The sequence below is a fragment of the Micromys minutus genome (genome assembly GCF_963924665.1).
Source record: "Micromys minutus genome assembly, chromosome: 2".
Taxonomy (NCBI): Eukaryota; Metazoa; Chordata; class Mammalia; order Rodentia; family Muridae; genus Micromys; species Micromys minutus.
The window spans coordinates 37905252-37919392 of NC_137971.1; the positions used below are offsets into that span (position 1 = coordinate 37905252).

The 14141-nt window shown below is 42.1% G+C and overlaps 1 protein-coding gene across 1 annotated transcript in view; it reads left to right on the forward strand.

Moving 5' to 3' along the window:
* Positions 1-2251: 2251 nt before the first annotated feature.
* The window catches only part of GDA (guanine deaminase), a gene marked incomplete at its 5' end in the record, with an annotated part of 81471 nt that continues 69581 nt past the window's right edge, over positions 2252-14141 (forward strand). The window contains one exon of the mRNA XM_080912025.1: positions 2252-2378. Coding sequence (XP_080768151.1) covers positions 2252-2378 — 127 coding nt within the window. The remainder of the gene's footprint in view (positions 2379-14141) is intronic.

Below are 14141 nucleotides of genomic sequence, written 5' to 3' on the forward strand. Positions count from 1 at the left end.
AGCAGTATACAATTCTGTGATTATGTTTTTGTTTCCTTCTAACAATTAATTATGAAAAACAATGTGCTTTCCAATACCTAGATAAGAAAATAACATTACCCAGTAAGGTGAAAAAACCCAAATTATTCTTAAAAATCTATGTACATTCATAATCAAGCAACTTTTAATAGTAAAAAGTATAAGCAAGCAAAGTTGTTTTTCTCAGCCAGTTTCTCTTACTGGCAATTTGCAGTTACAAAAAAAGAAGTAATTATTTTATTATTTATCTTTGGAAGGAATCTTGTCAGAGTCTTAAAAGAATCACAAATCTTAACTTTTATATAAAAATAAGTTATATCTAAATTAAATCCTCAAAATCCTCATCAGCAATTCCTAATATATCATATCCGGAAGCTGAGGGCAAAAGCGAGTATAAGAAATCAGTCCTCACCAGTCCAGCCTCAGTGAGAGTCGAGTCAGCCATCTCCGCCATTGTTCTTGTTCCCTGACCACGAAAGGTCCCTAGCTTATCCATTAACAGTGGGCCCTTCTGAACTTCAGAGTGTTCCCTAAGATTTCCTACGTCAGAGACAGTAGTAAATGCATCTCAACCTAGTGTCACTAACAACTTCATTTTTCCAAATATTTTCTAAGGGTGGTAGTCACTGCTGACAGTCTGCACCTCTAAACTCTTCTCTACAGTGGTGATAGAATCATAATTTGCTACATGTGCACACACATAAAAATGTAAATGTAACTTAAGTCCACCTCGTGTTGTTTATATGAATATGTTTATAGAGGTGACCATTTGGTACCAGATGACTAATTACAGGGCTCATCCCTTAGGAAGACTGACTCGCCCTCTCAGCACTCATTAATTGCCTATAGCACCTCATCTAGAGAGGCCTTGTGGGATTTCCCCCTCCCAAGCCTGATTGTGAGCTAATGTTAGTGTTCCGGTCCGGGAAAGGCTACTACACTGTTGAGATTACATAGTGCGATTTTCCTGCATCTAGAACACACAATCTTGAAGCAAAAATCTTGCTACTCTGGGGGGAGTTAGGAGAAAGGGTGGGATAATTGGGTATATATGATCAAAATGCATTGTAAGAAACTATCAAAGAAATAAAATATTAACATAAAAAAGAAATGGTAGTAAACAAATGAAAAGAAATGACGTCCTTAAGGATGGATGTGACCAATAAAGTAGCCGGAGAAAGATGGATTTGTGGAACGGGAACTTCGGCATAGAGGGCAGTTAACTCTTGGGCAGGACTAGTCACTGCATGGATTTACTACTTGAGGCAAATGGAGAGAGGCTGCGGGGTGCAGATTCAGAGCAAGTCCAGAGCTGTGGGGAACGGCAGAGAAAACCTGGAAGCCATTCTTTGAAGGTAACCGGGACCTAAGGACAGGAGACTGAGGCTGTCGTCTGGGGAGGGAACGGGACAGGTTTTGCAGTGACTTGGCCCAGGTTCTGATTTCGTGAAAGAGAAATTGAGGACCTTAGACTGGTAGCTTACAGACGCTCTCTAGATTCCTGCCCTTGTACTTCAGCTCACCGAGAACACCACTTTCTCCTCTTGGACAACTGAATAAACCATTTTTTAAAAACCCAGACGCAAGGAAAGTTAGCCTTGGTATTGAATGTGGGTGGTTGAAAGGACTACGATATTGCCCTCAGTAGAAGAGAAGGACTTTGAGATCTAGATTAACCCTTGGTGGAGATCCCTGTAAACTTCCATATAGTCAAGCTTCCAGAACCCCAGCAAAGAATGAACACACAGTCTGCATCCCTCAGACTCATGAAAGGAAACTGGCTACAAGAAGTACTGCTCCAACCGACCTTTCACCTGTCCCCATGTTTGTGCAAGTTCAGAATCTGGTGCTGACGTTGAGGTGATGAATGGCCTAGGAGTATAGAAGGCTCACAGAAAACAGTCTAGGTGTACAAGGAAAGCAAGGTGGAGTGGTTTGATTTTGATAACTCAAGGAGTTAACACTTCTGAAACCAACGCAGGGGTGGGGAGGAAAACCACACCCCACAGGAGCTGGAGCCAACTCGCTGGAGAAAAATCCTATTGGCATCCAGGAGGCAGGGAGCCAGCCCCTGGGCGCGGCCTGCAGGGGGCAGGCGATCGCCTGGGGAAGCGGGGGCAGGACGAGCCCCGAGTGCCAGCAGCTCCTGCTTTGCAGCCGCGGGGACAGACCGCTCTGCGCTCGCCCGGTGCGCCCTCCTTGGCCAGTGAACTCGCGCTGCCCGGCTGCTGCCATGTGCGCGGCACGGACGCCGCAGCTGGCGCTCATCTTCCGAGGGACTTTCGTCCACTCCACCTGGACCTGCCCCATGGAGGTGCTTCGCGATCACCTCCTCGGCGTGAGCGACAGCGGCAAAGTGAGTGGGCACCGGCTCCTGCGCACCGCGAACAGGTGGAGGGACCCTGGCTAGGTACCGCGCGTTCGGGGTTCGCTCCTGTAGAGCGAGCACGGTGGCTTCAGAGTTGAACTTTAGCGTTTGCGTTTTAGGGAAGGAAGACTGCGGGATCACTAGCTTGGCTAGGGCGGAATGACACCCCAGAAGCCTGGAACATTAGAGTACTCGCAACTGCACCGTAGGCATCCCTAGAAAACGTGGTTAAATTTCTTGCGACAGAGCTGACAAGGGTGAAGAGGGGGATCATTTCATTTGTGTTGTTTGCTGAATTCATAAGGTAGCATAAGCAAAAACACCTGGTTTCATTCACAGGCTTACTCATCAAACAATGCATTAATACATGCCACCCAAGCTTAATGCTGGAAGGGACAGAACTGGAGAATCTCTATCTCTGTTGCGCTCTCTCTGTGTCTCTGTCTCTCTCTCTCTCTGTCTCTCTGTGTATCTCTCTCTGTCTGTCTCTGTCTCTGTCTCTCTCTCTCTCTCTCTCTCTCACACACACACACACACACACACACACACACAGAGCCATTTGAATAAAAACAAGCTGTTTCCTTTTAAGCTTCAAAATACCTTCTACGTTTACAGATTTTATACCCCCTCCCCCCAATTAGATTTCCACAAGTGTCCTATGATGTCTGATACTTCTTTGTCCACACAGAAGGTAACGATATACATTAGCAACATCCTGGCCAGTTTGATCCGTGGAGTCGTTTCATTCGGGAGATTTTTAATTGTTTCTCAAAGTATACCCGTTTGTGGTCTGCCAATTTGAAGACACTGTCATTGATAGTATTAAATTGTGACTTAGATTTGGGATAAACGTGATATTCTTAAAGATTTCTTTGAACCTGTGTGTTTGTGGTGTGTGCATGTGTGGTGTGCATACATATTTGAAGTAGCATGTGTGGTCAGAAAACAATGTGTTCTCTCTGTTGGTTCTCTCTTTAATCCATATGGATTCCAGGGACTGAACCCAGGTCCTCAGGCGAGGTGGCAAAGCACCTTTACATGCTGAGCCACCACCCAGGCTCCCAATCTTGTTTTCTGTGGTACTTGATTTTTGTTGTTGTTGTTGTTGGTACATTGGGAAGCATGATGTTGCGTTTCCAAGGTGATAAAATTCTCAGAGCTTACCTAATGGAGAGACTTCAGTAGACCCTAAGACCTGCATGCATATCCACTCCACGCTTGGGGTATGATCCTCCGCTTCGGTGAACTCCTACCTGGGTAAGTCCCGAGAAACCAAATACAGACACGAGAGGCTGGTGACAGGAGATGCTAGTTTGGCCATCGAAGCTTTTCAGCTCATAGCTTTCTTTTTGGAATTAATCTCTCATCCCCTCAATTCTGACCGAGTAACTGATGCAACAGCATGTTTGGGGGTATGATAGAAATAAGTAAGAAAAGGTAGTAAGTGCTCAGAAAATTAATCGTTCCTTGAGTTTATACTGAAGAATAAGTGTCCTGAACATGCAATTAGTGGTTGAGTCAGAGAGCCGGTTCCCCTGGGGGCATGCTAAGACTCTAAGTTTGCAGAGTGTACCATTACCACATGAGACGAAATTAACCAAAAATTGGCCACTGAGGCGAGCTAGTCAAGATCTACAGCTGAAGCTCCTCCTTGTCACTGGTTAGCTACGGTTCTCCTTCTGAGTGTAAGACAGTAAGGGAGAGAGAGGATGGTGTATGCATTTCCACATTTGATTTCCCTCGTGTTAAAATAGGGAATGCTTTACATTTAGGGTTGCTAAGATAGACTGCTTATTTACATATTTATTATTTAAACACTTTAAGGCACATGAAAATTAGAAAATCCTTGAAGTGAGTAAGTTAATACTTGGGATCATGAGTTGCCTCTGAATTTTACTGGGCTTCTTGAAGCTAGGGTTAGATATTGCCTGGGATGGTTTGGGAATATCTAGAAGCAATTGTGAAAATCCTGGTTCCTGGACAGCATCCTCAGAGAACTCAGACGCATAGACCTTGGGTAGGAGTTGTACAGACATCTCTGGAGACTCAGGGAAGGCAGGGTGCAGGTCACATTCTGAGAGGTCCTGGTGAATCCTGTGTATGAAGTGTCTAAATCTCATTACACTTCAGACCTAGGACTGGGCCAAATCTCAGGGAAGGGACAGTCTTTCTTGTGTGTGTGTGTGTGTGTGTGTGTGTGTGTTTTCTAGATCTAACCCCTCATTTTAGGATTTAAGATTAAAGAATGGTAACGACTATGTTTAATTCATTCAAGTACAGCAATTAAAAATTGGTTAATACATTAAAAAAGCAAAACAATATAAAAATCCTCTGTAGCCAGCATTTTGGTATTACTTAGAATTCAGAGTTAATTTTAACACTCAAGAAGCATGCAGATTTTTTTCTAAAAAATAAGAACACCAAAATGAATAATTCATTTTCAAATGTTTCATTAATCTAGAAACATAGTGTGCTCAAATATTATTGTTACCTAGTTCTTCCCACACACATCAGGGTCAAGATTAGAACTTTCAGTGTACACTTACAGGGACCCCAGAGTGAGGAAAGAGGATTGCTTGGTGGTACTGTCTTGGGTGGTAGAAGCAAATTCCGTGCAGAAATGAAGCCCTAAATAGTAGTGTTCACAGTGAAACTATGAATGAGAAATGAACCTTTCCCAAGCTGTAGAGGAATTTATTTGAGCAACAGGGTTGGCAATGGATCACATCCAAAGACCTAAGTCTATGTGGTTTGGCTGGAACGCAGAAATGCCACTACCTTTAATCCCTCTATCTAGAATAAAGACATACCATTAGTACATACCTAGAAGGTAAAATTAGTTTGTACAAGGAAGATGACATGTAATTGAAAGGAAGAGTAAGTGATGAATCAGAGTAAGATTTGACAGGAAGAGCCAGAAATAGGATGTGCCCAACTCATAGGATACCAGCACAGGAATGAAAAGCCATTTGAGAGCAGTTTAGAAAGAGGTCAGTGCAGTGCAGTGAAACTGAGTTTCTTCATAAGTTCATGCAGTTCTGTGCAGGTCAGTAGTGGTAGTTGAAGCCAGAGGATAAGAAAAAGCCAGAATATTAGAACAAGTTGCCAAAGTTTTGAGTCCAAGCAGAGCAACTCAGTGAGAAGCTGAGAGGAGCCAGATTGAATCAGTCAGCTTGGAGTGGAGTTTCAGCCAGAACAGCTGAGTTTAACCAGCTAGCCAGAGTTCAGAAAGAACTAGAAAGGATGAGCTTATTTAGCCCTAAACCTCCAAGATGATAATTGCATCTAGAAATATATGTTACTTTTTATACTAAGCTTCAGCCTCTTCATTTATAGAATCAGATTGAAATCAGGCACAGAATGAGCTGAGGTGTGAACCTGTCTGCACTTAGTTGATACTTTGCTCACACTGTGATCATTTTGCCTCACTCTTTTTCTCTGTCCCTGGTAAACCCTAAGCCTCTTGCCCATACTGGTATTTTTTCATCTTTCTAGATGTGCAGCTAAGTGATTGATAGAGAAGGAAGCTGAGGCCTGGGACAAACCTGGGCAAGAGGCACTGTTGCTGGGCGTCAGAACTGTATTTTTTTGTGGTCATGCCAGCTATTTTGTGAATCAGGACACAAAGCTGTACCTGGGAAGATCTCAGGGTTTTTAGTTGTTAGGACACTAGAACATTGTTGTCAGAATTTCTGAGTCTTCATAGTATGGCTTCCACTACAGTGAAGAAGCTGTTTAGAGAAGTCATACATCCATAGATATGGTGGCACAGTCAGCCTTTGAAATGGGAACCAACAACCATGTTCTATTTCCCATAATAGTGTACTTCCCTAGGGAACAGCCCTTGAATTAAAACAAACACTTTAGGGGTGAAGAGCTGGTCATAACCATCTGTATCTCTAATTCTAGAGGACCCTATCTCCTCTTCTGGCTTTCAAAGACAATTTACACCCATTTCATGCATGCACATCACAAACACACACACACACACACACACACACACACACACACACACACTCACACACACTCTATATATAATTTTTAAAAATTACATTTTAGCAAAGAAACCAAACTTGTGGTAATAAAAGAATGAATCTTGAATCAAAAACTGGGTTCTTCTCTGAAGATAAGCAAACGAATGAAGTATGGAAGCGGCCTTAGGGAGGTCTCTAGTCCAGTGAGTCACTGACCAGAGCCATGTTGACCTGTTAGAATTACACTGGTCTGAGTATGGAGGGAAGGTTCTCTCCAGTTGATCACATTGTGATATTTAAACAATTCTGCAGGGCAAATAGAGATCCATTGGTAGGTTAGATTCAGAACCAATAAGAATCTTTAGATGGAGGTAATAGCCTGTGAAAATATCGCAGGGTTGGAAAGGACGAAAGGCAAAGGCAATTAGAACCCAAAAATTGAGGAGAAGGATACCACAGTATAATATGCTGCAGGGTGGTGGGAGCTATGTAGAACTGGACAATGATTCCAGATAAAGAATGCATGGGGATGTGGATAGGCTAGGAGGGGAGATTGAAGATCACTACAGAGGGTCACTTGAAGCAGAGTGTTCATGAACTCCTAAGACTGTCACCACTCCTATATGAGTCTGGTCAATTCAGTGTTTCCATTCTAGGCTTTTTTATTCTGGTCATTCTTATTATTACCTCATAAGGTAGTAGCGAGTATTAAATTATTTTATAAGTGTAAACTATGTAGAATAATTCCCTATATGTTATCTAGGGCTAATATACACCAGCAGCTATTGTTATCCATGGACAAGAATAGATGTGGACAGAATGGGCAGCTATTTAGATCAAGTTGACTGGATTGGATGATGGCTTGAACACATAGTGTTATTTCTAACTCTGGGTGCTTGAAGCCATGTCTATAAACACATGTAGACAGCACACACTAGTGGTATCTAAGCACATGCAGATGTATGTATGTAAAATAGGAGGCAGCCCAGTGACAGGAAAGTCTTGGTAAAGGAAGCAATTGTTGACCTGGACCCCAAAGAAAAGATAGAATTTAACATGCAGAGAAAGACTCAGAAGATCTGGCAAAGGGTTCTTTAGTTCCCAAACTGACAGGATGAGGAAGTCCTACTTCGTCTGACATTGCTTTGTAATCTTGCTTTGCTGAAGCTCTCAGTCTGAATGATAAATCTCTGGCTCTGAGTCATTCTTTCTTCCTGCTTGGGAGGGTGAAGATCTACTTTCCTGCCAAGCTCACAAACTCAGACTATTGTCCTAGTCCTGTAGAGAGAAATTGGATATAACCATCCCCTATGACGCTGCTGGGATAGGAACGGGGATTTCATAAAATAATATGTCTGTGCTCAAGTATCACAAGCGTATCCTGTGACTTTCTGAGGCCTTGAGAACTGATTTCTCCATCTAAAATGTTCATGGTAGTTATTGGAGAGATGGTTCAGTGAGTAAGAGTCTTTGCCTGAGTTCAAATCTCCAGCATAAAACAGATAAAAATGTGGCATCGCTGCACATACTTGTAACCCCAGCATTAAGGTCAAATTAAGGCAAGTCCTGGAAGTGTGCTGACCAACTAGATTAACCCTAAGAGTAGATTTCCAGTTCAGTGAGAAACCCTGTCTCAAGCAGTGCAATGGGAGGTGATTAAGGAAGGCACAACCTCTTTCAGCCTGTTTTATGTACCCACATACTTGCATCTGACACTTACATCACACATACACAGGTATACACACACAAACACACATATGGATACACTCTCACACACTTAAACACACATGTGTGCACATGCAGCACACTTATACACACACAGTGTGGCAAAAATTTGTTTTTTTTTTTATTCAAGAGTCATGGCTACCTGTTTATTAACACATACTGATTTTGATTAGCCTGGGTTTGTGGGTATAGTAGCCAGTCATAGAAAGTTTGTAGCCCTGGAATCACGGTTTCATTTTGTGACTTCTTAATCTCAATGATAAAGGAAATTAAAACATTAGATTTTGAAGGGAACTCAAAGATCACTTTTTGAAAGTTTGAGAGAAACATAGTCGTCAACCTATAAATTTGAGCAGCTGCTGGGAGCTGGGGAAGAAGAGAACATTATGCCTTTTGAATTAGGGTCCAAGTAAGCCGGCAGACTCAGCAGTGAAGATCAGCAAGCGGCACTATTGGAGCACGGTGGGATGAATGTCTTCAAACAGTGAGAACGTTTTGTGTGCAGGGCAAGTGTGCTTAGGATCTTGGCTTGTATCAACAGTGATAGAAGGATGAAGGGAAAAGTTGTGCCTTTGAGTTAGAACCCAGAAGTTAGGCAGGCTTAGCAGTGATCTATAAGCAATAGCGTGGGGGAGGGGCTCTTGAAATGAATATTACCTTACCAATTATTCCTCCCATTTCTTCTGTAGGCCTTCAAGGTGCCTCAGCTTTCCTAAAGGGTGGTTTCCTATCGAGGCAATTGCCAGATTCAGTTGGGTTAAACTCTTAAAGAAGGAGACAGTCAAGTGTACTGTTCTAATATGTCCAAGCCATCATCCAATCTAGTTGATCCAAGTAGTTTATAATATTTGGTACCAGTTTAGAATGTCAGGTCTCTGATCTGCCTGAGAGGCATGTCAGAGCTCATTGGCTGTTCTTAGGGTTAGAGAGGGGTCATTCAACAATTAATATCTTAAGTATCCTGGTATAGCCTCTCTGAAGGTTTAGGATGACAGGCAAAAGAGATGTCAAAGGTTAAGATGGTTGAACATGGAGACTAAGGTAATCCTCCTTCTAGAACATTCACATCCCTAGTATTTAGCCCTGGGTGCTGTTACCGGTTAGTAAAGGAAGGCAAGATTAATTCTGCTAAGGATGCGATTTCATTATTTCCCCACTATCATCTGACTGGCTCTAACTTGCCCCAACTATCAGTGTCTTTTCAGGCGTTTCAGGGTCTTTTCACACCCTGCCACACCCAGCCATGTTGCCCTGGAATGTTCATTCATTTCCACGGCCGTTCTCTCAAATCTGCCTGGTCTCCTGACTTAAATATTACTGAAGCTTCTTGTTTCTTTCCCTGGTCTAGTGTTTCCTCCACAGGACTGACTGCTATTTTCTTGGATCACGGGTGGTTGTTCTGCAAGCATCTGTGGCTCACCATTGACTGTAAGGTCCAAATGTTTTTTAGGAAAAATTCTAGACTCACAATTCTTTCTAATATTTTTTTTCCAATGCCATTTCTCTGTCAAATGGAATAGAACGACTATGACTTGCTCACACCATGATACAGACATAAGCTGAGGAACAATCAGGCATATTTCCCATGGTTCCCTAGTACACCAGGCCCGTTTATGCCTCCATGATTTGTAAGCTTGTCTCTGATTAGAGTAGCCCTCTTTTTTTGCATCCCAGTTTCCATCCCTCCCATATCAAATTGAAATCATACTATTTTAACACATGGTTTTGGTTTCTCCAAAGCTTCTCTGGCCACCATTTTCCCAACTGGATAAAAGTTTCTTTGTCAGCCCGCACAGTTTGGCATATGTTTCAAGTACACGTTTTCTTAGTAATTACGATATGACTTCTGAAGCCAGATTGTCAAATTTAGCCCTCGGCTCCTTCATTTATCTGAAACAAATTTCCTTATGTATCTGAGCCTCCACAACTAAGGATTATGTTTTGAAGTTTAATGCCCATTGGGAGGTACTAAGAGTGCAGACACTTGGTTTGAGGATGAGGTTTAGAAGGTGTGGACCTTGGTATGTGAATCAGATTAGGTAAGATCTTTAGTGGTTACTTCCCATAGTAAAATTGGTGTCTTTGTAAGTGAGAGATCAGAACATACACATACTGGTACATGCGCATGGGTGAGAGTGCTCGAGTGTGTACACACACACACACACACACACACACACACACACACACACACACAAAGTCTCACTCTGCAGTGCTCTGTACTACCTCAGGACTCTGCCAACCCCCTTTGAATAACTACCAAGGTTATTCATAGTACTGTAAAACAAGCAGCAGAAATGGACTATGATTGAAGGTGTGTCAGATCTGAGCTGTTTATCTCTCTTCCACATTTGCTCAAGCCATTGTGTAAGGTTCAACTCAAACACCACCACAGATCTTTGTATTGTTTTATTTCTTCCTCCATTGGATGCCCTTTATTGCCTGTCTTTATTGTAGAAAACGCACATGCATTTGCTTTATCTGATTTGTGTACATTCTCATTTAAATCGTAAGTTTATGTTCATGTTGCATCCGTAAAAAGCAGAAAATATGCAATACTTCCTAACAAACGTGGGCTCCTTCAAATAGTATGGGTATTCAGTAGATATTTATTCAGTGTTCTGAAAGGTTGTAGCAACCGTTATACAATTTGTCTTCCTTATGTGCCTTAGCAAGAACAACAATGGATATAATTTAGTATGGTCTCAAGAGTGATTTTTATTGAACAAAATATAAATGTTTGGAAGTTGTGATGACGATTAAATCCATTCTGCTTTGGAAATGATGTTACTTTAAAGAAGATTTTGTTTTATGACAAAATGCAAGAATTGAAGATTGCTTTTCTGATTTCTAATATATCATACGTGTAACGGTTTATTCCACAGATATTGAGTGTCTGCTGTTTAAATGTGCCTGGTAAACCCAAGAACTAGGTTCTTAGCCAATTAATTTTTCAGGAACAACATGTTCCAGTTTCAGTGCAATATAGATTTCCTATTAAAACAGACAAATTTTTAAATATATTGTTAATGAATTAATTTTCTTTAATGAAAGTTAGACTTCAAAGTTAATATCATCAGTGGCTACAGTGGCAAGTAGCAGCAAGCCCAGAGAAGTAGTGTGGCTTTTCCAGTGAGATACAGAACAGTCTTGGGGTTTGAATCCAAATCTGCTTTCTCTTCAGCGTTCATAACTTTATGAGTTTGATTAAATGACACCTGCCTCCTGGAGAACTGGGGTAGAGATCGGTAGTTAAAACATGTGCCTCACAACCAGTAAAACCATGAAGAGGCAGTACAAGTGTCTGCAATCCCAGCAAGCCCCTACCAGGAGGATGGACACTGGGGTTGCTAATATACCCCAAGCAGCAGAAAAAACAAGAGACCCTATCTCAAATAAGGCTGAAGGCAGGAATACCTCAGTTCATCTTCTGACCGCTACAACCCTGCCTCTCTCTCTCTCTCTCTCTCTCTCTCTCTCTCTCTCTCTCAAACATACACACACACCTACACACCATAACCCTAGATATATTTAACAACTGAAACATTAACTTTTTCTTTCAGTTCTTCCTCCTTGATCCCACACCTATGAACCCATGAATCCCAGACAGAGACCCGTCATTTATTCTGCAATGGTGTCTAAGATCTCCGACCACCATCCCCTCTTAGTTCCTTCTCCTTGGATCTGTGATACCTCTTTCTCAGATGCTTTCATCAGTTGTGTTTCTAATTCTTGCCCGTAAAGATGTCCCTATCTATCAGTTCCCAGAGCCCATCAAATCTAAGTAACACCTGGATGTATCAAAATGTCCTCACCCTTCTCACAACTGCTGTGTTTTAATTATTCATTTACTCACTTTCTATCCCAATTGCACCCTCCTCCTATCTTGCCTTTCCTCCCAGCCCCACCTTCACGTATTCCTTCCCCCATTACCTCACCCCTCTTGGGTGCCACTCTGCCCTGGAACATCTCTTGCAGCAGGATTAAGTGCATCTTCTCCCACTGAGGCCCAACCAGGCAGTCCAATTTCGGGGAAAGGATCCAATGGCAGGCAACAGAGTCAGAGACAACCCTGGATCCAGTTGTTAGGAGACCCACATAAAGACAAAGCTTCACAATTGGTACAAATGTGTAGGGAGCCTAGGTCCAGGCCTTGCGTGCTCTTTGGTTGGTGGTTCAGTCTAAGTGCCAGGTTTTCTTTGTTTTGTCTCATTTTGGGGAGGGGGGTTGACTGTTGGTTAATCTGGGAGGACCCAGCCCTCCTCTATGTGTGGTACCGTTCCTGGGCAAGTAGGCTTGGTAGGCTGTGTAAAAAAGGCAGTCAAGACAAGGAGAGCAAGCCAGTACGGACAGGTTTCCATGGTCTTTGCATCAGATGCTGCCTTCAGGCTCCTGCCTTGAGTTCCTGAGCTGGCTTCTCTTGATGATGTAGTATCACTTGCAGTCCAAAGCCCTTCTCTCTCCTACTTGCTTTTCATCATGTTTATCACAGCAACAGAAAGCAAACTAGAGCAGCATACTAGAAGTACACTAATCCTTCCACTTCTTAAACGTTTCCCAATGTTTCAGAAAATAAATTTGAGTTCCTACCCAATTTCAGGTATAGGAAAAATTAATGTTACTTGTTTTGGAGGCTTGTTTTGTTTTCTTTCATGTGACAAAGATTTCTGGGGAATTTTTATAAACCAGGTATTCAATATTTCATTCCCAGGAGATGACTAAATCTCCATGTGCAGGTGCTGCTCTTATTGTAGGGCTACAGGTATGGACAGGAAGGAGCTGCTACCGTCAGGGAGCCTTTCTTTTTGAATAAGTATCTACATATACATATACTGGACTTCTGGAACTAAATATTAAAACAAAACTGTAATAAACACTTTATATTGTAGTGCAAGACTATCAAGTTGGTTATTTCAGGAGTACTTTTAACCCATTGGGTTGTTAGATTGGTTTTTTATTCACTCTTGTGGTTTTACTTTAAACTTTGCATTTTCTTTTATTAATTGTGCAAAGTACATTGCACAGCTTAAAGAATATGATTCAATTTGCTTCTTGTATTCAGATCATTGGGCATTTATTGCCAACATCACCAGAGTTTAGCTCTGAAGTTGTTCACCCCCAAAGGACACTTATGACCCACTGAGAAGCTGCAGCAAACTTCCCTCATTCCCCTAGATTCACTAACCTGCCTCTTTTATATACAGACTTGTATATGCTGGATTATCTTAAAGAAAGGAACAGAGATAACGAACCACCTTTTACGTAGGGCCTTACTTACTTAGCGTGGTTTCAGAGCTTATTGTGTCATGGTGTGTGCCCAAACCCGTTCCTTTTTAAAGCTCAATTCCATTTCATTGTTTGATTATGCCGAGTTTTTTAAAAATCTGTTCTTCAGCTGAGGCACATTTGGGATATTTACACCGGTTGGCTACTGTCAACAGTGTTTCTGTGAGCATTTTATCCACAAATTCTGAAAACAATTTATTTTAGACAATGCTGTTTCATTTTTGCCTCACCGTGGGTTACATCTGGCCTTATTGACTCCCCGGGCTTCCATATTGTAAGCTTTGTGTATTTGTCTGACTCCTTCACCTCCCTCCTGCCACAAGAATGTTCCTTTGAGGACTCAACTTGAACCAAACCTAGGTCTATATACTTATAATCCCAGCAAGCAGGAGATGGAGGCAGGAGGACCAGGAGAAGTTCAAAGCCAGCCTCAGTCTCAACTACCTCATGGGTTAGAGGCTAGCTTGGTCTACAGGAGACTCTTTATCTCAATCCAAAACAAAATCTGATAATTTAACCCTCACTTCCTTAATGAGGTCCTTGCTGATAGCACTTCTAACCTTCAGCTCACAGGCAAGGCAGCCCCCTGACTTTTTGTATGCCTTGCTCTTTGCTTAGAATCTTTCCTGGCCTTTTTTTTGAGTTCAGGGAATCTTCCCCATAGTCTAATCTTGAAAACAGGTCCTTGGCTTTAACCCTTTTGTGTAGACCATATTTGAATCTGGTGTGCATTCAGATGAATATATGTTGGTGAACAATGGTTAAGCTTTTTT